We start from the raw sequence: 26176 nt of genomic DNA on the forward strand, positions 1-26176 counted from the left end.
CAGTTGTCAGCAGGTGCAAAACGATGCTAGGTTTCTGTCTGACACCAGACAGCAAGGACAGAGCTTGAGCTGACAAATAAAATCGGTGAAGTCTGTTTCACATTTGGAATCTGAGTGCACTAAAGCCTGGGATACAGATACCTGAGAGGGAAGGTTGGGTTGAATAAAATAAATAAAATCAGAAACTGAGTTTTTCTTACATGTCCACATCTCAGATTAAGCCTAGAGTTGGTATCGTTCCTTCCAAATGAATTATATGTATTTTAGTAAAAGTGCTGTCCAATATTAATGTGAGATTTAATTTTTTCCCCCTAAGTCATAAAGATTCTGTTTAACAAATTTGAAAGTTACAACTTCTGATCCTCTCTTTTCACAACAGGGTCAATCGGTTAAATGACAGCTCTTCTGTGATTGCTAACTCTTGTTAAATAAAATGTACAGTTGGGTTGCAGTCTCAAAATGTTGTCATGAGTTTCTCAGCAGTGGTTTGCTTTTCATGAAGCACCAGCTCCTGAAAGAGTTTAAAATCAAAACTATTGCAGTCATTATTATGAAATAATCTAGTTGTGGAGAAAGGTTTGAAAATACGGGCTTACGAAGCATGAAGATAAACAAGAAAAAATATGGAACCCTCCCACCTCCACCTCATCATTTTAAAATCAAGTAGCATGATTTCTGAGGAAGTAACAAGACTGAACTTCTCTGAAGAGAGAAGCATGTACCACTTCAGCCAAGTCTGAGTCTGTTCTGGGTGCTTAGAAGGGAGTAACGGTTGCATAAATTTTCTACGAGTCCTTTCTTTTGGACTCTTAAAACTTGGTGTTTGAGTATCCATCATTGTTGCCAGTTATTTCCACTTTGAGATTGTCTGATTTCCCCTGCAGAAACTGAGGCCTTTAGAAAGGAACCATCCATGAACTTGTAAATGTTTTTATGCTTTCTGTTAAGTACAGTGCTGAAAAAGTGCAAAACTACAAAACGCATGGTTATTTTCAGAACCATGAGAGAAAGATGAGTATTTCCCAAATCTCAGTCTAACCAATACCCTACCTAAATATCTGCTAGCACAGTATTTGCTGTGGGCCAGATCCTCAAGAGCAGCAACTACACTGTAAATTGGTGAGGGAGAGAGGGAAAGATGCCTCTGAGCCTAACTGTGCAAAATGAGGTTCATTCCCACAGCTTCCCACAGCCCTGCTCAGGGACCAGGTGGAGCTGCAGGGTGACTGTCCTGCTGTTTCTACTTCTAGTATGTTGCCTATGTCAAGGGAACATAGTTTACGCTAAACTAACAAAACTAATTCCAGGACTTTTGAGAAAGAAATAAGTTGTGCTACATGTACATCCATAGCAGCAGAAGTCTTGAAGAGGCAGCCTGTAGCCTTAATCTAACCAGTGGAAAAGGTATGAATAGGCAGCTGTGTCATATGAAACAAACTCTTGCTGACGCTAAAAGGGTACTAAAAGCTTCACTGTTTCATCTGGCTAATGTGTTTGTGTCCCTCTATAAGTCTTATCTCTGATTCATCTTCACATGAGCCTGAAAACTTGCAGGCAGTCTTTTATAAGAAAATAAATAGAATCCGAATGGGCAAATGAGAACTATTTTTTTATTTTCTCATTTGTTTTTGTTCTTTATAAATTTTGGGACATAGGATTTTATTTTTAAAAGCTGTTTTTACATTTTTATTTTATCTGCATTTTTTTCCACACTAATACACAAAATTATTTGAAAGTGAACTGGTGTGGAAGGCAAATCTAGAGCAGGTGTAATGAAGCTGTGCTTTAGAATCAAAAGATGCACTTGCTGCCTCCAGTGAGGATTTTAAACATTTTAGTCGTCTTTTTAAATTTGCTTCACTTTTTCATAAGCTAACGTCTTTACAGTAAGCTACCAGAAATAACCCTGTGGCAGTGCATAGGCGGGATCAAGCACTGAACCTCCTTAAAACATTTAAAACCAGATTTCTCCCATAGTACTAAAATATTGCTAAAGGATGAAAATAAATCTCAGCTCTATTGGTATTTAGCTATACTTTTCTTATTCACATTACTCTCAAACCACAAAAATCTTAAGAAAATCAGTGCCATTATCTGTGAGGCAAGTCATGTTTATTGTGAATATTTAAGGGTCGTTTGGATGAGATGTTGGGGGATGTGGTGTAGGGGAGAACTTTGTAGAGTAGGGCTGATGGTTGGACTCGATGATCCCAAGGGTCTTTTCCAACCTGAATGATTCTATGATTCTATGAATATTAAAAAAAAAAACATTAAGATTATATTAATTAAGAATTTAAAGAACAAAGGCCCACACAATATCACCCGCTTTGCTTCTGTAAGATTATAACCTTTTCCCTGCATTTGCTATGCATGATTGTCTGAAATGGTACAACCTAAGTAATGTTGCAGGATTGGGTCCTGTATAACGTAAAATTTTTAGCAATTATCTCCTCTTCCAGTTTTCCTTTTATTCATGTCTATAATGAAATTTGAAAGGATAGCTCATTTTCAGCAGCTCTATATTCCAAGAATAGAAGCTTATGAAACATTAAAAAAGTTAAGGCCACAAAACTTGCTTTTGGCTGCTGGGTAACCTCTTGAAGCCCTCTTTGTACTCTTTGCATAATTCCTAACCGTTCTTGTAGATAGTACAGAATATTGCTGTGTTTGTAATGATACTGTTTTCCATTGAAAGCTATTTTTCATCTGTCCAACTTCTTTCCATGCCTATTGAGACAGTTTTAGTTGAATAACTGCCTCCACAGATGGAGGGACCTATCGGGTCATGTAGCCCATCTCTTTATAATGGATGGCTGTTACCTACTGTATGTTTTCTGGGCTAGTTCTAAAACGAAATGGCTGTTGACACAACTAAACTAAGCAACTAGAGGAAATCTAATAACCTTCTCCAGAATCTCCTAGGGCACAATAATTACGAAAATCAGATAGGAGACAAAGATACAATTTCAAAATCTTTAGCCTGCTGAGGAATATGAAATTCTGCCAACTACATCCTGAATAAGTGTCCTACTCACTGAGATATTTTTTAAAGGTACAAGCTACTGCTGCCATTAAGCAGCTACTGGTGCCGTTAAGCTGACAACTCTTCTAACCGTTTGTTTGCTAGTTCTTCAAGAAAAACTGCCGAAAATGACACTTTTGTTAGAAATGGTGAAATGATCTGTTCCAATATTTCTTAAAAAGGTTACATATTTTTCTTTTAGACCTAAAGTTTTGTTCATTTAGATCCTAGTTGCCAAATCATTTCAACTGAATTAAAACTGTATTTTTTACGAGTTGTTAATTGTCCCAAATTGCAGGAGTAGACCTACATGTTAAGCCAGAAGACATTGAATTTCCTTAAGCATTTTGAATATGGGAAAGATCATGTAGAACAGCTGAGTTTAGTATGTTTGCAAGGGTCTTATATTTCTGGTGCATTTGGTGCAGGCAGATTGTGTGGCATTGCAGACAACAGTTGTCTTTTCAGTTGTAGGGGAAGCTTGGTCTTGCTGAGCCTATTCAACAATCGATCAGATAAAAATTGTAATGTGGGGTCACCTGCTACTGTGAATAAAGCTGATTCCTTTCACAGTGCTGCTGTCAAAACCTCACAAACCCATGCAATTGAGCAAATTCTTCCTATCCGTATTGAATATGCTTGCAGATACAGCTCTTCACTCTTCAGTACTCTAGGTGATATTCTGCCACAACTTTAAACATACTAAGACCTGTTTTTCCCTACGAAGTCTAGAGGGCCAGCATTATAATGAAGATGTTTCAGGACCATTGCTTCTGTCCTGCATTAATTTTTATATTATAGCAATTTCATACAGTGTATTTATAGATTTCCTAGATTTTGGTCATGGTAGGCCCTGTGCTTAACAGGCACCTTCACCTTTGTGCAGTGTTTGATCTGTGACTTTCTGCACTGTCAAACATATCTCAGATGTTTCTTTGCCTGTCAGCAGAGTAGAACTTCCTTGATAGCATATCTGGTCCTGTTAGGTGTGGTTTCTTGCTATGTGCCCACTCCCCTTTCCATGTGTCATCTTATCTCATCTGTTCTGATAGAAACTATTCATACAACGCAAGCTGCTTTCCTCTTATCTCTGCTAAATTGATGACATTTGCAGCTCTCTGAAGGCTCTCCCTCTGGATGAATGATTTTTTAACAAAAGATGATAGGTAACTGATTATCATATTTGCCTGCCACGTTGATAGGTAACAAAATAAAATGGCAACAAACACTCTACCCATAGAAGAACTGGATCATGGAGACATTTGGGTTGAAGTAACATTCTTTTCAGTAGCTTTTCTGAGACTGTGCTGAGTTCTTAGGCATCCTGCCATAGTCAGTTGGCTTTGGAAGCATTCACATCTTTTAAGTGCATTTCCAACTTACTGAACAGCTTATGTTGTATCTAATTTCTGTTATATTGAGCCTGTGGTTAGATAACTGTGCCCCCTCAAGTTCCTAAATGTAGCTCAGGGGGATCACTTCTCTAAATCATTGCTACACCCATCCTGAAAGTAATATTTTAACTGAATTCTTATATTCAGGCCAGGCTTCTTGGAATATCTACCAATAGAAGAATACAGCTTAAAGGATTGTTCTGTTTATGAGGCAGATGGCAATTTCTTGGATTCTACAGAAGTAGATGGGATAGAAATTAATATCTTACAAATTTTATGAGTCACAGGCTGTAGTTTTTCTCATCCTTCTAAAGGTGGAAGAGCAAAAGACCATATCCCACTGCTCATTAAATCACTTGCAAGTACTCCATTGATTTTAATGGAAAGAGTATAGTTCCTCATGAGAGGAGCTCAGCATCAAAATAGTGCTTTGGGGAAAAAGCTGAACAGATATTTATATAGAAATAGCAACTGTGAAGTTCAGTATGAAATATCCAAGGAACCTGTGACATGACGTACTGGTTTAGTGTATGGATCTGTATCATACTCTGTTGCCAGGATCAGGTATTGCTTCAGGAAAGGGCACTTTATTTTTCCCCGCTGCTGTTACCAAAAATACTTTCATAAGTGGTTATGTAAGCCTTTTATTTCTTGCATTCAGTAGGAATTCATTCCATAGTGCAAGAGTGATTTGCTTGAATATTTTAATTTATGAAGCCCTGTTTTCATAAAATAATTGATCTTGTGTTCAAAGTACACATACTTATAAAATAAGTGTCTTTTCTCCAGAAGACTTTTCTAAAATGCTTTGTGAGTGTTCTCTATCTTATAATGGGGGAAAAAAACAAACCAAACCAAAATATTAACATGCATTAAAAAAACAAACCATGTTGTTTCCAGGACTTACAACTGCTGCATGCTGTGCAAGCTATCATAAGTTAATGTAATACAGTCAGTCAGCCTTAATAAAAAAAGTCTAGTTCTGTTCTTCATGTCTAGTTAAGGATTTCCAAGTTCTGTTTATTTCTTTTATTCATGTTAAAAGAAAATAGCAGACATACTTAAGCTTTGTTAATAAACCTGCTGGAGTTAACTGCCCAGCTTAGACAACTTTTTAATAACTCTACCATGCCTTCATGTTAGACTGTATTTTAGAATTTTATTAGTTTCGAACATATGTTTCTGTCAGTGCATAACATCTATCTGACTGTCTCAGTTTACATGCAGATTGCTTCCTGTGTTAACTAAAGCCTGAAAAGCTCCTTTCCTTCCTCACATTGCTTACTCCATACATAAAGGACAGACAGTTGCTCGGCACATCAGTGCATTGTGCCTCACTTAGACAGTAAGTTGTCAAATCGGTCATTTGAATCATGTTAGCCTTAGCAGGGTCATTTGAAAACAGTCATTCGTGTTAAACAGATCTAGCTCTAATTAGAACCTGCAGCCAGAGGGATGTCAGGGGAGAAGAAATGCACCTCCCCTTCTGACAGTAGCCCAAAGCTGTGCTGCGTTAGAGGAGTCACTGGAAGGTTTAGACTGGAGTAGACAATTCACGCTCTGCTGTACTGTGCACTCGCCCCTCTGGCTGGGTATTCTAAGTGTCAGTCACTCACAAAAGCGTTTCTCTGGAGTCAGATGTAACCGCCAAGTTACAGATGGTATGACTTTAAAGCTCAGCACATTTATACATTTAAATATTGTAGTAAAAAATGTGCTGAAATTTATTTTTCTTTTCTGGGTATTTCAAACCTATGCTATAGTGCTAAAGTAGTGCCTTTTACCTGTGTGTGTATTCCTTTCTAGGTTGATCCACTTTTTACAAGTGAAGTTAAGGAAAAAGTTAAAAGGTAAGAAGTTAATATTAAGCCTTCTATCCACTCCAAATGAAAGCAGTTGTCTGACTAGCTTTTTTATCATGTGTATTCTTTCGTACATACAAATGAACATACATGCACAGCTCTATGACTAACAAATGTGTTCTGATTATTTGGCAGGTAACATTCTCAGACTAGGTATTCTACACATTTTAAATTTTAGAATAACCATTAGATCTTTTCATGTTTTTTTGTTAAATCACATATTTATTATCCTTTTGGGTCTTTTCATCCTTTCTTTCATCCTAGCTTCTGCAAGATTTTTCATGCTTGCTGCTGGTGGCTAAATTAGTAGATGAGCAAGATAGCCCTGTATAGCTTTTTTCTGTCCCTTATTTATATGCTTCTTGATGGAAGGATAGAAATGTTAGAGAAATGATATTTTTTTTGTGTGTCTGCAGAACCTAGAATTGTCTGACTTGAACAGAACCACCATATTATCTCTGCTGATAATATCTGATAATAAAATCTGCATAAAATATATGTTTTACAATTTCATTTTTGGAGTAAGAGATGTTTTTTGTTTTCTATCAGGTTATTCATGGGAAACATGACTCCCGTAATCATGCATTTATACTCCATTTGATATAGTTATTTATCTCTACAGAAGCTGTATGTTACTGCACAATCAGAAAAGCAGTGTTTAACAAAGTATAGTTGACAGGGAGCTGGTCTTAATGTCAAATCCACTTATGTTTCCATCTGGCTTAGTGATCTCATGTCAAGGTTAAAGAGGCAGGAGCAGGCTCATCAAGCGGAGGAGATGCTGGCTTTCCAAACACGATCACCAGTCTTAGAAGATCTCATTCAGTTAATCTGAGAGTGAACACCTAACTACCCTATTTTTCCACCCTTCACCCTTGATTTGGCTGACCTTCGTTAATCTGAGGAAGATGACAGCAGTAGAAATGTAACCCTTTAGAACAGAAGAGTGCTTATAATAAAAGAGGAAGCAGAAGAGATCTTTCAGAACTACATTCTGAAAAGTCAGTATCTCCTGCAGTTGACCATTCTGATGATCATGCTCCATTTCCCTAAGTATTTAAACTGTGTTTTTCATAGATCTCTGCATGCATCTTCCCCATATTACACAAATTCTTTAAGGGAAAATTGCACCCTTATCCATTGTACTCAGCTCCTTCATTTATGAGACTGACTGTGGTTAATAGAGCTTGGTGTTAAGTGATCATCTATAAAACTTCAGAACAACAATGAAGTGGCAGATAGCAGTGTATACTGTACTGAGTTTATAACCACATTTATAGATAGAAGGCTAACGAAAATGTGGTAAAGTAGCTTGCCCATGGGCAAGCAATTGTTAACATCAGAACGATGCCTGAATTGCTTTGACTACCTTCCATCATTGCCCTAAGTTTTAGGAAGAATTGTTAGAGCATGTTCTTAGGAGGTGTCCTATTTGTGTACTTTTTATTTCTAGTGCACCTGGAGTACATTTATTACAGGAGGTGCCACAAGATGATCTTCACGCTGCTATGAAAAGGTGCTTTGCTGTGGTGAACAGCTCCATTTCAGAGGGGATGTCTGCTGCTATTCTGGAGGTAATTGCATCTTAGCAGTAAGGTTTTTCAGTGAGGTTACGGCGAATCTGAAATTGCTTTCATCACTGGAAATGTGTGTCAACATTTTATGTCCGTGTTTCAAAGCTAGTGAAGACAAAACTAAAATGTTTCTTTTTGCAAGTGTTAGTAATTAAGGTTTTCTTCCCTTGAACTGACAGTGTTTTATGATTTGTCTATTTATTTTTAAAGGACAGAATGTAATTTTATCAATTCTGTTAAATTAACAATACAGACCTGAGGTTGTCACTATTCTTGATTCAACATACACTTCCTTATAATGTTCTAGAATAGACATTCATTTATTTTTACATCGTTTCAAAAAGCAATCTAAGAACTGTATTTGATTATTTAATTCTGAAATTATTAATGAATGAATGACATGCTCAGTTAATTTTTTTTCCATCAGTATTGAAAATTAATAACCAGGTTTATTTGATACCTGTCAAAGTAGGGCACTTCTTAGTATCAAATATTTTCTAGGGAAAAAAAATGTACTTCAAGTGGAAGTTCTTTGGACAGACACCTTTTACTATTCCATTTTTTTTTTGGTGACTGCTGAGTGTTGGTTCATGATGATCTCAGAAGATCACAGAAATTATTACATGATTTGTATTAATGAATCTCCTATTTCTGTTTCTAAGGAGTACTCACATGTTGCATTTCCAGCACGCTTTTCCTGCACACATCTGAAAGTCCTCCATAAGCAAGAACTAAGTGAGCATTGTAAGAATTATGAAAGTTAGGTGATGGCAAGATAGCAAATGTGTATTTCCTTTCTAAAATGCCAAGGCTCAGAGGTGAAAGCAGATGCTGTTTCACAGCAACAGTACTCTATAAACAGCAATTACTACAGACTGTGACATTTCCAAATTTATCAGTGTGGCAGGCTAGACAAATTTTGTATGTTCAGTAGTTGAGGTGAAATGGAGTGTACCAACACAGTCTATAGCCACAAGTAAGTCAGTGACTCAGAGAAGTAAAAGTTAAGTAACTGTTACCTCCTCCTCACCAGTTATATGGTCCCGTCAGGACTACTCACATAACAGTTGACCAAAAATCAATCTGATTTATTTCCTGAGAGTGCCAGTGAGTTATAGATGGAGGAAAAAAAGGAGGGGGAGAAAAGCAAACTAGAAAGACTGTTAAGAGACACAGCATCTGCAGCAGAAGTGCAAGCGTGCTTGGGCTGATACAAATTGTTATGCAAACTCAGGGCTGACAGGACAATTGGTATAGTTTTCCCCAAAATTTTCACATCAGATTTGAGCAGTTAAAAGGCACTTTCCTTAGCTTTTATCAGGAGAGGGAGCAATCTTGTAAATTCAGTGTCTTAACAAATATGTGTTAACTCAAAGCAAAAAGGTAATGCCAGTTTACTTCAGAGGTAGTGTTGAGCCTGCTTCAAGAGTTATTGATTTTTTCTCTCCTCTTTTGAAGTTGCAATTCTGACAAGTTTTAAATCCGATAACTATAAGACTAAATCAACAAGGAAAGCTCATTTTTGAGCTCTTCCTTGTGCAGCTGAACTATTCAATTATCCTATCAGGGCTATTAAATAGTCAAATACCACCTCTAGTGGAAAGCTGTCCCTTTAAGTTTCCACTACACAGTTATGTTGAGTACTTTATTCCCAATTCATACCTAGACCTGTCAAAAAAGAAAAAAAAAAAAAGGCAAAAAAAGCCCAACCCCTACAACAGCTGTTCTCACTGAAAATTACTACACAAACAGAATAGTAAATACTTCATGTTATATTTCTCTTCTTTCTCTAAGAATTACAAGGCTATTCTGGCAAAAGAGCACTCTGTGCAGGATATCTTTATATACACTTGCAACATTATCTTACATGTGGCTGTGCGTATCAAGTCCTAGGCTAGTCATGATTGACACATTTAATTCTACTAAAGACATTACCTTTACTAAAACCAAAGTTAATCAACATTTAATCTACTTTTAACTCTTAATCTGAGTTTAACAGCTAAACATGCTAAAATAAACTGGCAATTGCCCATAGTGGAAAAATTAAGTTCTTTCTTCTAAGTGGAAGACTTGACCTATAGTAGACTGTTAGGTATTCCTTTGTACATGATAACTTTTTCATAAAAAGAAGAGGAAAAGATCCTGTTCTCCTTTCTTCTGTTACTACATTGGTAGAATAACGTCAAACCTAATAGTCAGATTTGGTTTGTGTTCATGCATGATCATGTATTGAAAATAAAGTACAATTTCAAATATTCTGAAGTGGAATATTTCCTCCTGGAAGATCTATAAATATAGGTGTATGCCACTTTTTTCCACCAGCCTCAGTCCTATATTGCCTCGCTGTTGAATAGTGGAGGAAGGTCGGTCTAATCTCTGAACTGATATAACGTGGAGTTCATCATGGGTCATGTAACAGGGATGGAAAGAGCTGGCATGCCTTCAGAAGCCTGAGCATGCTAGTTCAGGTGCATATTGGTTACAAGCAAATGAGTTAGCAATTACAGGTGCAAATGGAAATCTTGCATGATAGGAAGGAAAGTCCAGTAGACATGGCACAGGTGTTGTGAGACAAGAGCTCCGGTCCTGGCTGAGGGTTTTCTACAAGCAGATTCAGGTCTTTAGTTACCTCTCGGGAAACTACCTGAAGCTTGGCCTTTTTAGTACCTCAGACCCGTCTGAATTCTTCTGAAGTTATAAGGGGTTTGCTATTGTATGTCTGTTTACTAGGCAGTTGTAAAGTGGGATTTGATGATGTGCTTATAACATATCCTACTGTAAAAATCTCTCTCAGAGGAAGTGTCAATCTAATAAAGTCAAGTCCCCGCTTGAGATGGCCAGCAGTAGGAAGGGCCATCTGTGATCTTGTTAAATTAATAAGGCAGAAAACTATGTATAAAAATCTTTTGGTCCTAGGCTGGAGATAACATCTTGCTTGAATTTGGAAATGGAATTTCCATTCTCTTGAAAGTTCAAAATTTAACAAGTTCATGAATTTTTAAACAGTATTTTAGTATGAGATAAATATATAATAGATAAATGAGATAAATATATAATCATATCTATTTCAACCTGCCTTAAGGTTTGAAAGAACTAGAAGCCATAACTAATTACTTTGTCATCTAGTACTGATATCTCAGAGATCTTTCTGTAACTGATCTATTTTCTGTTTGGCATTTGAAGAAGAGAAAGCAAGCATTACAGCAAGCTTTTAAAATACATCTCTTCCTCAGAAAGTGCAGAAGTTCTGCATGTTCCTGGGCATGTGATGGTGAAAAAGGGACTACTACTGGAAAACTTTGTATGTTCTCTATATAGTTGGTAAGAAAAAAGTTTTGACTCCAGCACCATTTCATCAGAGTACTTTTTCTGTGCTCTCAAGCGTATTCCAACTGTTGTAAATATCATTAGATCATTCCACTTTTCACAATAAAAAGCCAATTAAAAAAAAATCATCATAGAAAAGGAAGATGGCCAGACTCTATTCAGCTACAGGGCAAATTCCAGTCTTCAACAGCATGTGAAGTACAGGCCTAGTAGTTTGGAATATAAGCCGTAGCAAACTATAAAAATTAAAAAAATAAAAATAAAGAGATGTTGTAGAGCAGTAAAATTGAAGAGGATCCAACAGAAAAATGCATAGGCCATGAGGAAGAAAATGAGGGACAATCCAGAAGACAAAATAGTAAATAAAACCTGTATTTACTCTATGAGCCTTATACTGCTGGTTAGAAATGCTTATTGTGTAACATGCTTCCAGAGCTGAAATTTACACTCTGCATCCTTCTAAAATAGCATTAAAACACATTTGCAGTCAGAATAATGTAACAAAACAGATGGCCAATGGACTAAAACGTTATTTTATGCTATTATTTGTGGAACCTAGGTCAGTAAATTATACATATTTTCAACAATGCAAATGATTCTTTTTGCTGCTTAAAAATAGACTAAGTATCTAAATTAAATTCTAAGCCACTTCATGCAGTAATTATTTACAGCCCAATCCATTTGTTTAAGGCTAGCTGGTATAAAGGCAGCCCCTCATCTTATGTATTTGGCCATCTGTTCTGTCTTTCAGTAGCTATAATTCATTGGTACCTGTGTGTTTTGGGATCTGGAAGTTTTCTTATGTAGCGGTTACTGCCCTTCAGCTCTGTGAGACAGAACAAATGTCTTTCCCTTTAGAGTTCAGAAATTATGGAAAATGAAATATAAACTTAGTGATCAACTTCAGTGAATCATCAACTATGTAGCATTCGGTAATAGAACTGAATGAACATATCTTGAGACAATTTTTTTTTAAATGTGCACTACAGTCCAGTCTAAACTGCAGTACAGCAAGACTATGCCAGCCTATGCAACCACACCATGAGGTACATGTAGTCCAACACAGAACTGCCACAGGCCGTTCACACACGTATTTGATGATCACTATCGATGTGCAGCCCAACAGCACAGTGTCCACTATTCACTGCATCTGACATGCTCGAATCCAAACGCCTTTCTGTCTTGCAGGTAACTATTTGTGGGGATAGTGGCACTTCCAACCACCAGTCCTGGGGTGGTTGTGCCGTGTTGTGTCTTCTTTCATTCTTTCTTTTTCTTTTAATGGTGCTGTTTCCATTGAATGGGCAATCACTTGTTTGGAAAGTAGCCAGATCTGAAATACTCTTACAGTTTTGTTTGTTAAAAGGAGAAATACAGAAAGGTGAGGAGAGTGCCTTAGGCAGGTGACAATGAACGCTGACACACTTCACTGCCACTACCAAGCTCTTTATTTTCAGTTCAGAAGTTCAAGTAAAATATCTTCATTCCCTGTTCATTGAACATGTTTGAATGAGGTCAACAGCCAGCAGACTGAACACAAGAGCATTTAAGCCTGTCAATAAGAAGGGCTGAAAAAGAGCTAAATCGGGAATTCTGTCTCTCTTGGAGATGTTGATGCTTCTGTGGGAACCCCGTGTTAGGTCTATAGTTGGGTAATTAGAGCCAAAAGCAACTTCCTCAACCTGCAGATTCAAATCCTGTCAGGCAGAGTGGGGCACTGATCTCTCATTTCCTGGGTGAACTTGGCTGCACTGATAAGTAGATACTGTCATTCTGTCATTGTATGTTTTTGTAAATCTACCTTTGGAAAATAGGTCTGTTTTGTTTAACAGTGAAGTCAGAGCAAATGACAAAATAATTTGTGGATGACCAAAAACTGTATGTCCTCTCACCAAAATCACTTTTTTTTTATTTTAAAAAAAGCTGTATCTCAACAACTGTAGACACTTAGATAAGTTCAGAAATCTGATCTGTAGTTTTTATATTTCTCATTTATTTATTCTGATTTATGTTCACTTCATCAATCTATTTGTCGGAATTATCTCCAGCTGATCCAGTGGTTTCTGATGAAAAGTGTAGAACAGGTTATTTCATTAAGGGTTGTCATTATTTTTAGAGCTAAATGCTGCAAAGCAAATGTTTGTGCCAGAAGGACTATAGAATTTCTATGTCCAGAGTAAATTCATCTGCAGTGGTGATTTAAAGAGTGTTTCTCTTGGATATTTTAAGCTATTAAGACATGTGCTAAGTCACAGCAGTCCCTCACTTTTCAAAATGTAATTGCTTCTGTACATTATCAGCCAGGGTATTTTTGTCTTCAGTTTTGACCGAACTATAAAAAGGCATGGTTTTCTCCTTGGAGTTTTGTTTTCTTGCTATGTAGACTGAAACAAAATTGCTCCCCATCCGGGAGTGTAATGACAGTAATTAAAAATGCATTCACTCTAAAGTGACAGGGAATCAGTATGAAACTGATTGAAGATTTGGGGGAGTGACTTTCTTTCTCTTGTTTGACACTGATTATTGTACATTATGAGTTTTTCTGATTTTACAGTCAGTGCACCTCAAGACTTCCACATTCATCAACAGTAATTAAAGTTTTAGATCAGGATATGCATGAGTAACAGAGTTGAGTAGCCAGGGTTTGCACACTGGTTACTTCAAAATCTAAGCTGTACTTTTTTAAAGTTGCCAGGGATTAGGTCTCTTGGAAATGGTTAACTGGCTTTGAATGGATGCTGTGCTGCATCTGCTCCTGATTCTGCAGGCAACCTGACATGCTCCCATGTTGAGAGCCGCACACTTCCTTTCCTTTTTTATGTATATACATAGATGCACACATACATATATATTTATATACCCATACAAATAAATGAAAAATACATCAGGCAACCAGCCCATAATTTCTGTGGAATCAAATGTATACATTCTTCTGATGTATTCCTTGGTCTCTGAGGACTCCCATACCAATAGCTTTGTAGATAATACGTTTTGAAAGTGTAATGTGTTCTGAGAGCATAAACTTCTCTCTCCTCTTCTTAGTGTAATTCCGTCAGAAGCTGCATCACTGCATATTTCCCTGCAGTTCCTGAGCGGTCAAAGACCTAGAGAAGCTATAGCAACAGATGCTGTCAAAAGGAAAACACCTTCTAGACTCCCATATGACCCATAGGAATCACAACTGAGGAGAAAGAGCCAAGTGATTTCCATGGTCACCTTCACTGTTGTTGAACTGTCCATATCTCTCCAGTTCTGCATGTTATAGCAAATCTGAAAAGTGTATTTTAGTGGAAAAAGATACTTTGTTGGAGAACTAGCTTTTTGTGCTATGAACTAATCTTCTCATCTATGCACAATAACTGTAGGAGTTACAGTGACAACTCTTGATCTGAACTTTAATCTCCTTCATCCTCTTCAAGCCTGCCATATGTCAGGAGCTTCCAACGGGAAACTGCATACTTTGAGGTGGAAAAGAATAAAGGATGAAGCAGCTATCCGTTGACTTTCTGGATTGATTGCTTCTCATAATACGTTAAAAGTTATGAGACTAACAAAAATATAAATAAAATATTTCAGAAATTTTCATATAGCAGATCACCTTAGACATGGTATTTTTCAACTAAACAATTGGAGAGATGGGAAAGAAGTTTGGTTTGTTTTTTCTGCTTTTCATTTTTAAATTATCGTCATTAACGTCTCAAAATCCCTGAATCCTAATAAACTGTTGTTTCCTTTTTCTATATTCCTCTAGGCAATGGATTTAGATACTCCAGTGCTGGCAAGGAACATTCCTGGGAATGCAGCAATAATAAAACATAAGGAAACAGGACTGCTATTTTCAAATCCCCAGGTAAGAAAATAACAAATCCTTAGATCTGTCCCTTCCAAGGGTTAGGTTCATTTTCCATTACATGCTTGTGTCTCTCTGGAAACTTGGCTTTTCCTCTCAGCAGTTTTTCTCAGATTCTCCTAAAAGCCTGGGTGTTAGACTGACTTTCTTGAAGCTCTGCTGTCTCACACTCACTTTGCAGTTCACTAAACTTTTACTAGGTGTCAGCCTTGCTGAATGTTTGTCCAGCCAGTGCTGCTTTAGAGCCTGCCATCTGAATGGGGTTCAGTTCTCATCAACTTGTTGCACTTTAGTTATGAAGGTTCCATAAGCAAACCCTGGAAGAGGTGCCATGAGTATGTCGTATTTCCCTTCAGGTACTAACTGAAATAAGAACTCATACAAGCAGTAGCTAACCAAAAGAGAACTATGAGCCTGAAGTTTCAGATAATGCATTATCTATAATTTCAAGCAGTAAGTGTTAATATAAAGCATTATTAGGTCCAAGATATTGCTCAGTCAGAAAATAATTAATGACTAAAATTAAATAAAGTGTTCCAATGGAGTTTCTGTGAAGATAAGTAAGAGTGGGGAGAGAGGGAACACTACCTGTATTTAAAGGCTGGAAATTTTCATTTCAATATATTTTACTGCATTATGGCTTTGCTGTTACATATTTGTATATGTTGTGGAAGATGACTTTCAGAACAGATTCCCTCAGTGTTTTTATCCAACTCAAGATTAAAAAAACTTACTAGAATAGTCCATTTGATAATTTTGCAAAGTAGAAAATCTATCATATTTATTTACTTTGTGGAGTGTGTGATTAATGCATTCTATTAAGTTGTGTTTCAGGAAGGTGAATTCTCTCAGTTTTGGAGGTTCTTTTAATAGAAGAAATCTTGCAGCTCATGTTTTTTGTGGTTGGTTGTTTTGTGTTTTTTTTTCCTGGAATATTTAGTGTTTCCAATGGTTTCTACAAAAAAATTTCTTCGTTAACTTCTGGAATTTATTTTGTTGTGGAAGTATTCCTTCTTGCAATATCCTTTGGAAATGGGGTACGTCCAGGCTAGTGGAAGCTGAGATGTAAAGCTATTTATAACATTATTTGTACATGTATTTCCTGCAAAAAGCCCATTGACTTCCATATGTTTCTTCAAAACTTCAAGGATATATGATCTTGTTGAACACACAGACTGGTGGCTCTCCTGATGTTAATTCTGATACATTCTGTTGTTTCCCTCAACATGCCGGTTACATTTGGCTTGGAATTCAAATACATTATTCATACCAGACCCAAATAGCTTCATCATACATCCTTGTAAGAAGCCTCTTCTGTGATCTCCAAGCGTCCTACATTCCAAGTGTTTATTTGGAATCCAAGATCAATTAAAAAGATGCTATGTATTTCCTCAGTTAGAGGAAAGTGCAATTTCAAGCACAGAAGTAGTCCGAGTTACATCAGTGGCTCTGTACAAATGGCTAAGGACTTTCTTTTATATCAGAACTAGAGTCACAGACTGTAAATATGTCTAGAACGCTATAATCTTAGTTTATATAAAACCATTTTGTCTGAGGTCCCTTTTCTGCAATGTGCTATGCCAAAGATGAGAAACCCCCTCTTCTGCTGCTGCTTGTTGACCCCCTTTTTGCTGTTACTCTATCTCAGAAGTCCACAGAGTCTCTTTCAAGTGAAGACGGTAACTTGCATTACCATGTTAGCGATCATACTCCTAGGTAATAGTTGTACTGGAATCACTAATGTTTGTGCAGTTACCCTGTCTTAGAAAGGAAGGTAATATCCCTGCTTTTTCTGTAGAACAGCAATCGTATCTCCTTTAACAAAAGCCCTTTTATACTTTCATTGGTGTCAAATGATGTGTAAACTATCAAAGTTTGAAAATGGGTCAGGAAGATATTTGTTTACAGGATAATACTCTAATCCCACTGCAGAGTTGTTGAAAAACTTTCTTCTTGCAGAGATGAGCTCAGAATGCCAATCATCATCACTAATGGTTTTAAAGATAAAGTAACCATTTACTCATTCCTTATCTCCCCAAACCATATCAAATACAGTTTTTAAACCACTGTACACAGTCTATCAGAGGTTGAGAATTATATTAGATCAAAGAAATGCAATTAAGTTAGAACACTTACAGTTTCAAAGTGTTCCTCATATTTTTATTGTTGGAGGAAGGAACAGTCTGCCTGTGGCACTTTGAATACTGCCTGAGAAGATTCAGTCTGACAATAGGGATTGGAAAACATATGTTCTGGTAAGAAGTTTTCTGGGTTTTGTTACTCAGATTACTTTGACATCTTAAGTATCTGGTAAACTATTTTCTGCTGCAACCTCAATCGCATCAGGTTAGTTAGGGAAAATGCTTTTAATCATACAGAGAGATTAGTGCTCTATTCACGTGCTTGGGAAAGTGTCTCTGTTTCGAAGAACCTGGACCACCAAAGATTAGAAAATGTCAGAGACTTTTCATTGCTAAGATTAGTGGGTCCTATCTGGTTGTGATGATCCAGTCTGTATCACAGGTCAAGAGTTGAAAGCATTGCTTATTTTCAAGTTGTTACTGATCTGGGGAGGGAAAGCTTTACAATGCAGTTAGATTAGATACGAGCAATTGTGTCTGGTCTGTGGACTATCTTATCTTTTGAAAGCTAAATTAGAGGAATATAAATTGACCATTACACAATGAGATTTGTTTTAAATTGTGAATGCTGTTGGTTTTCTTCTTTTATTCTTGCTGAAAGTAAGTGAGCTTTTGTGGCTTACAGGAAAGTAGGAAATTTTCTGCATAATTGCAGTCATCATTAACCATTTTCATTTAGGCTGAGGCTTCCTGACTGGAAACGGCAAAAGCCTTGCCAGTCACTGAAGACAATATTCTGATAGAAACAGTTAATGTAAAAGTGAAAGCTATTAAATGTTTTGTCCTTGATACCACATCACCTGTGCACATTATTTTTAAATCATAGTTTGATCCTGCCACTACCTGAATTTGCAAGTTTAGGGAATATTTAACGCTGAGTTAATGGGACCTAAAATAAGAAAATAAGTAAGAGATAAGAATAGGGTAACAAATAATGCAAAGCCATGTTAAAAGGGAAGACACAAAGAGTTATTCAGCATCCTAAGTTTCAAAATTATATGTTCATCATCTGTAAAAGCTCACAGAAGGAGCTAAATAAACAGAAGGAGGTAAATAAAGTTCAAAGCCAATAAGAGAGGGGCCAAGCTTAAACAGAGTTTGAGAGGGAGCGGGACCTGGAAAGACTACTGTTAGCAGAGACAACTTTTGAAGTGGTAGGAGGGAAACGCAGCTCAGCTGAGTACAGGCAGCAATACAGTGAAGGCACATTGGTCTCCTCTGCCAAACACAGGTCAATGCCATTTCTACCAGGGCTTCAAGCCAGAATATAGCCGAAGTTTTTAGACCTTTGAACCTTCACGCTGAATAGACTAATTTTCAATTTTTGGCAGTGCCAGCAATCACTGTTTATACTCCCCTAGAAATACTGGCCCATTGCCCTGTGAAGTACACAGATGTGCCAGCCAACTTCTGAGCTTTGCTTGCCACTAGGTAGATCTGTCACTATTCTGAATTTACATCTGGCGTTCACCTTCCCTGGGGTGATTCTCTGTTGTTTAAGAATCATGTTCTTTTATCTGCTGAAGCTGATATGAAATGGTTTAATTGCAGACTTACTTTCATTATATAAATAATATATTAACCATGCATCTTATTTTCATTATGTGTGAGCTGTGGCACTGGTGTAGTTCTCATGGTAATTGAAGAAATATTCATTCTTTTTACTCAGTGCACTCATTTTCCAGCTTTATCTTCCACGTACCTGTATTTCTGGGTCTCTAAAAATTATTATACAGAATTTCTTCTAGGCACTATATAAAGAAGCTGACATTTTCTTTAAAGATGATTGGTCAATTTACCACGAAAAAATTGTATTATGGATGTTGCTGTTAAAAAATGCCTATGTTTGAGGTGAAGTACTACCCATAAAAAGGGTACATGTAATATCAGTTCTGGATGTGCATAAGATGGTCTCCTATCCTGTTTTTTACGGATTGTGGCTAACTACTGAGCTTCAACTTTTACACTGTGTTTTTCTGTGAAATGCACAGTAATTATACCAATTCCTGTATGTGAACAAAAGGCTTATTAGAAATGTGGATATCCCCTAAGTAAGAAGTTAGCATGCGTATCACCTCCTTCATTTTGGCTGCTGAAATGCATACCCTTATGTTTGATAATTGAAAAATATTTGTGAATTTTGCCCCTCTTTCACCAAAAGTGAAGCTTACTTCCCATCTGCAACAAAATATGAGAGTGCACAAATATTTGTGCAAATATCACAAATATTTACAGCATAACAGCTGATAAAGAGACAGGTTATCACACCGCAAGTAGTTTGTATATCATAGGCTCCTAGAAAAGAAAAATTAAATGGTCGATTTTCTGAAAGAGTCTGAGTTCTGATTGTCTTCATTCTGCAAGTGGTAGCCCATGCTTCAGACTTACCACAAAACTACAACTGAAATGCAAGTCAGTTGGAGTTAAGGAAGACACCTGAAAAATGAAGTTATTGCTATCTAAAGCTGAGCATCCAAAACTGAAAACAAGCTAAGCCAGCTGCTTGAAGGGTATGAGGGAAAACCCAGATAAGTCAGAGTGAATCTTCCCATTGGCTTCCAGTCAGATTGCAAGTGACTTGTAGGTGGTCACATTTGATTAGCAGAAGAAGTGGGGATAAAGCTGAGAAGTCCTTATTCTCCGTCTCCTGGTATTTTTCCATTTGCTGTTTCTCTCTCCTGCAGTTTCTCTACTTTTATGCTTTGGACTCAGTTTGGCATTTTCCTGAAATTATCCCCAGCATTAAGTATTGGAACTGTGAATAAGGATGTCATTTCTTCTATCATTTACATGTTTGCAAGTTTTTGTCCTCTGTATCCACATTTTAAAAGAATGCTAATAGGACTACCTGTCAAGAAATGTTACACTGCTGCTTCTGTTCTTTGGTAATTTACATAAATTATTTTTAAACATTACTTTAAATAAAATCCTCCACAGGAGCATAAAATTAAAGTTGGAATGTAGTTCAGTGTGAACAGTATTTATTACTGTGATTATACAGGCAATTGGATGAAACCAGCATAAGTCATGTAAGACTTTCCCACCTTCCCTCTTCTGTATTCCTGGCAGATACGGAGGAAGGAAAAGAACGTGTCTCTAAAGCTGGAGCCATTGGCTGTGTCTGCAGTGGCTGGTAGATGCAGCCTTGGGGTACTCTCTAGACCAGCCTCACCAATCTTTAGGGGCAGCCTCACAAGCAGTCAGAAAACAGCCCCCTCAGACCACATGGGTCCCTAGTAAGGAACTGAATACAGGAGTTAAATTAGCACATACCTGAACACAAGGCAGCTGTGGATGGAAAGCAGGCTGGACACGAAGCATGTGGCCCTCATGGCTATTCCAGAGACTGCTCTTTCAGTGCTGTGTGGACAGAGTAAAGATTAAAAGCAGTACTGATTTTATGTGAAATGAGAGGTTATTGTTAATATGCATATATTAAAATCATCTTATTCTATTACCTAGTTACCGACCTTTCCAGCAGAACTGATGTGCATCACTGACTATTTAAATTTCATGGCAGTGATGCATATATTGATAGTTTTTCTTGTCAGTGAGTCAAAGCAGTGATTATAACATGTTCAATGTGATTTCACATATCAGTGTTTCCCAGGGGTCACATTATAGTTATGTATTATGCATAGCCATCACTTGCATTGCAACAGCAACATTGATTCTGTGGTGACCAAAGATTTTATATCTGTGTGTGTATTTATACACACTGTATACTTAGGTTTTCAAGTATAGTTTGCTAGTTCACCTAGTGTTGATATGAACTCTGGTCTTATTTGTGATTTTTTTTCCTTTCATAGCTGGCAGAATGTGTACATAAGATATCTCCTTCTCCCATCCTTTTTGTCCCCCACATCCCTATGCACTGATCTTCACTACCAATTGTGTAGTAATGCATTATCTCAATTTTCCATTGACACAACAGCTATCTGCTTTTCTGAGCTGAATGAAGACACTATTTTGCAAAGATCTGAGCACATTTGTAATCAAGCTGAAGTATTGGAAGTTGACTCTTGATAGAAAATTAGACCAGCTGCTCAGAATAGATTAGTTCAGACATCAAATCTCCTTTCACGTGTTTGAAGTTCACAATTTCTCTTCCCTAGAACTAAATTAGAGTGGCAGAGGAGCAGGCAAAGGACTAGTTCTAATCTGTGAGGTCTAGTATTTAGCCCAGTAAAGTTAAAGGAAATTCATATATGGCTTTTTTTGCAGAGCTTGTTGAGCTAACGCTGCTGTATCTGTAACTGCTCAGGTGCAACTACTCCGGAACAGCTTGTTGCTGCATGCCTGCTCTTACCTTTATACAGTGACTATATTTATGTAGTGAGTTTTTTAGTCTCACCATAAAATTTAACTAAAGATGTCACAGTAGCAAAAAGATACAGGTTTAGCTTAGCTGAGATCAAACATCTGATTCGAGTTGTCCTCCATGCAGGAGATGAGGTGAGTTATTTAATTTATAACCAGCCTGGTTTTCTAACACTTGGGTAGGCAAACAATTTCTGTATCATTAAATTTGTTGCTCGTATTTGTCATAATGGTCTTGGAATTGTCGTTGATTTAAATGTCTTAGTTGGTGGGCTGTGTAAAATAATATATAAAATAATTATTTATTGATCATTGTTTATAAATAAACTGGTAGTTGACCTTGAAAAATTACTTTGAACAGCTTCATATATTGGCTCACAGTTGAACTGCTTTACTGAAATCAAGATATGGGTACAATCTATTTCAGTATCATTAGAACTTCAAGGAACTTTTAACTTATTATTTTCTTTATCTTTTTTAGGAGTTTGTTGTGCTGTCCAAGAGTTTGATGAATGACCCCATTATGGAAAGAGAAATTGTAACAAGAGCCAAAGACTACGTGAAGAAACATCATTCATGGGAAAGTGAAAGAAAAGCCTACCAGAATCTTGTCCTAAGGCTCCAGTGAATTGCAGGACTACAGCTGATACCAGCAGTCTATGTAGAGCACTTTAATGATGGATATGTAATTAGATTTGGGTTTCTCTTGGTTTCTTTTTAGAAGAGATAGTCCAACATGCATTATTATTCTATTCAAACATACCAACATCACAGGAGTTGTCTGCTACTTCAAACTATCACATTTATCTAATTCAGCACACTGTCTCTAGTGTACCAATTCATCACAGACCAGTATTATTTTGTAAGATCACATAGGAGAAATACACTCCTTGAGCAGACACAAAATTTTTGTTGTGAGGCCTCAAAGGGAGGATGACTCCTTGTACTCAGTGGAGCACTCCACCACATAGAGCTTACATCAGATGTTCTGATCATGTTGCCTCCTAACCAAACTGCAATAGCAGTTTTCTTTCCAGTTATACCAATGTGAATGTATTCAGGTACATGTGACATGCACATTTATGTTCATAAAGCCAAGATTAGTTATATAAACAGAGTATAAAATTACTAAGATGAAAGCTTTCTTAGGACTGAAAGATCAACATATCTGTTGACTGCTTAATGATCAGGGGGCCAAAAAGCAGTGTTGATGCTTGGGGAAGGTGAGGAGTATAGGGGCATGTCTTGTACTGCCCTCTAAGTATCTGAATTGCTTTCAGATAAGCTGATATGGCCAAGCAGTCCTATGCCTGCATTTTTTCTTGGGTCCAGGGACTAGAGCAGTAGGGTTGGCACAGCACCCGACAGCCGTACATGGCTTCAGATTCCAGAACAGCACAGTGCTGCCCACAGCAGCAAGATGTGCTTGCAGACAGAGGTGCTTTGTTACATAAACTACCTCTTAGTTTGCCAGGTTTTTTTGGTACCTCTGTGATTTACTTATTTACTAATAGATTTATGAGAGCTGTGAAAAGGGATGAAGGGGGGGAAAAGTTATTTTCAATTTACTATGTATTTTGGTACTGTTCGTTTTTGTTTGTGGCTTTCAGGATATATTGTAATATACTTCAGCAGGCTGTTTTAAAGTGAGACTTACTGTGCTTGAAGTCCATGCTAATCATTCCTGCCAGCCCAGTGATTATGGACATATCTTTGAATCCATAATTGGTCACCAAAGGACTTAGATTTATAGAAAAAAAAGAGGGTCATATTTTTAACTACTTAGTAGGAAACTCTATTTGCTTTGTATAGGCTTGATCCTGCCCCCCAGTGAGAACCAGTGAGATGTTTTCTATTGATTTGAATGGCTGTTGTGTCAGTTTTCTTTGTAATAATGAAGCTTGCTGTGTATTTTAAGCTTTCCTCTTTATTTTTGATGTTTTGCAACTGTTGGGACAGTAAACAAGAAAGTAATTTGAATGTCATATATTGACTTCTCCAGAATTTCCCCCCTTTATTGTAATGCACTTCTGCTCAGCATTGCCTTCGATAACACAATCCTCAAGGGCAAAACTGGCCTGATTTGAAATCCAAGAATTGCTACAGTCCCTTTTGAGCACATTTTTCTTAAATATTTCTGGCGTGTCCTTTGACAGGGTGGGATGTAATTACATCTGTGTTAGTTCTCAGTTTAAAAGCCACCAGCCAACATCTACCACTGAACAGTTTCTAAATCTGCAACTGAATCAGCCTCTTGGGTTTTCCCTGCTGCCTTAGGAGGACCCATATTTCTTTGGGCATCTCCGTCACCAGTGAGTAATGAGGCATTTCGTGGGATGGTGGTGTCTCTTTTGGCCACAGCAAACTATGTACTAAAGGAGGAACCCCTACAACATGGATTTTCAGCATGATATACATGGTATGGGACCTTTATAAGCAATAGAAAAAAAAAAAAAAGACCATTTATAGCTAACAGCTGACTGCACGGAGTCCTGTTCCTCTCAAAACATCTCACAGATCTCCTCTGCCAGTGCCTCTCTGAGAATCCTCTTGTTTGGCTTTGATCTTCAGCCGTTCCCCCACCCCCCTTCCTATAGTATTGGTTGTCTTCTGAAAAATACAGATTATTAAAAACAAATAAACAAATACATAATGTGAGATAGAATTCTAAGCATTTAGCTAATGGTAAATGAGTAACGATTAGAAAGCTTTTTCTAAAGCGTGATATATTTATTACCAAGCTTCAAGCAACTAAATACATTGATCTGGAATTTGTGCTATTTCCAGCAAAACAAAACATGTTCAAGTGAGAAATTCTGCTACACCCTCAGAATGTAATTAACATACGATTTTTCAGGCTGTATTTAATCTATAAATATGAAATCTGCATCTGGGAAACAGCATGCTCATTTGCATGTGATAACCATACCAGAAGCACAACAACCATTCTGCAATATATGCATTAAGGGAAAAAAAGAAAACAACCAAAATAGTGATGAGATCAGCCCTCGGGACTGTTTTACAGTCATCAAATGAGGCAGCGTTCATCAATCAAGGGCATTCAGCTTTGATATCATTTATCACATGGGCTTGTGTTCTGCAACATGAAGCCTGTCTATTAAGGCTAAAAGGTTGGGGCAACGACTGCTAGGGAATTTCATAATAATAAATTGCTATTGAATTTATGTTTTAAATTTCATCCAGTCTTATGTTCCAGGCCCATAAATATTCAATGAGTCTTGTAAGTCCTTGTAACAAAAATATTAGACCCATGCAAGCAATTTCAGGTATAATTATCTTTCAAGCAACTTCACTCAAATGACTTTATATTTAAGAATAATCCTTTTGTTGTCCTGCAGCCCTAATTATGGCATTTATCTTCCCCCTTCAAAGCCCCATTTCGTATCCTAGCAGCTTTTTAAGCAAGGCACACCTCGATGAGATACAGATACAGCTCCAAAAATAGCACTTGTTCTGTTTGCAGGAAAAACCTTCATTGTGCATTTACCCCACGGCTAATTCAGTATTTCAGGACCTTGAAATGTAGTGTTAATTAATCCAATTACATGCATTTTATTTTGCAATTAATTCTGCTGTTGAATCCACAGGAACTGAATGAAAGCAGTGGACCTGTACAATGGGTGCTACTATGCTGTTTCCTTTCTTGGCAGGATTACTTCAGAAATGGAGACAATTTGGTAGTGTGTGGCAAAACCCAGCTAGAGCCTGTGGTGTGTGGAATGAGAGCTTCCTGAATTAGGATTTCATTTTAATTAGACCTAGAGCATACATATTCCAATTTTTAGAGTTAGTTTCTACATTCCCATTACAGACTTAACCAGTGTATGCACTAGGAACACTGATACTGAGTTAAGCCTTCCCATTTCTGTCTGCTCCCAGGCATAAAGTTCCTGTTGGCTTAAACCAGCAAGGATTTACCAGCTCCCACCTCCACAGTCTTGGCTCTGCTATTCTCCCCAGCAAGTGGAGCCAACACTGCACTCCTTTCCTCTGTCTCTGCCCTGCCTGGGAGAGCATTAACAGGCAAGTGGTCTTACCCCTTATAAAGGGTCTCGGTAGGAAGCAAGGGGGTCTTCGCTTCCTTGAGCGAGCACAAAATTTGTCAAGCTCTTGTCCTTTGCCAGTAGCGCAATCAGCAGCTGGCTCTGAACACCAGCCTTTGGGAAAACAGATTGTACTGATCTGAACTAGCTTATCTTGGCAATAACCAGAGCGCCTTAGAGGTGGACTATACAGTGTGTCTGGAGGGAATAACGTAGTCTGATAGACCTAGGGAAAGGATTTAGATACATATCTCTAAGGATTTAAAGAAAACAAAAGTCAAACTTTTCTCTTTGGACTCATTACAGCTCATTTTAGAAATATTCAGAGTATTTCAGACTTAAGAAGTCATGAATGAAACAAAAGGCATCAGAGGAAGGAACTGGAGTATGACGATGGCTCTAAGTATATTAGCACATTCTTTCAATATTTTAGAAAAGGCTATATCTGGGGAGACTGAGCTACAAAAATAATTAAAGTGACATGGCATTTAGAGCCATTAACATTTTAAATTCAGCTTTTGCACGCAGCCAAAGTTGACTGTTACAAGTTATCAGGGATGCCAAGGTTTGCAGGACTCCTACATGTTCAGCCATGATCACTTTGGGGAGCCAACAGCTTAAT

The 26176-nt window shown here is 37.4% G+C and overlaps 1 protein-coding gene across 2 annotated transcripts in view; it reads left to right on the forward strand.

Annotated features, from left to right (window-relative positions):
- The window catches only part of GLT1D1 (glycosyltransferase 1 domain containing 1), a 68684-nt gene that overhangs the window by 34470 nt on the left and 8038 nt on the right, over positions 1 to 26176 (forward strand). Inside the window, exons 9-12 of one of the 2 annotated variants that reach the window (XM_074844443.1) lie at positions 6223 to 6266; positions 7732 to 7852; positions 14931 to 15029; positions 21972 to 22151. In XM_074844443.1, the coding sequence (XP_074700544.1) occupies positions 6223 to 6266; positions 7732 to 7852; positions 14931 to 15029; positions 21972 to 22118 (411 nt within the window). In that variant the 3' untranslated portion in view covers positions 22119 to 22151. Of the gene's footprint in view, positions 1 to 6222; positions 6267 to 7731; positions 7853 to 14930; positions 15030 to 21971; positions 23402 to 26176 lie in introns of those variants that run through there. The other variant, XM_074844441.1, reaches the window with a different exon arrangement.

Source organism: Strix aluco, chromosome 18 (assembly GCF_031877795.1).
Source record: "Strix aluco isolate bStrAlu1 chromosome 18, bStrAlu1.hap1, whole genome shotgun sequence".
Classification (NCBI taxonomy): Eukaryota; Metazoa; Chordata; class Aves; order Strigiformes; family Strigidae; genus Strix; species Strix aluco.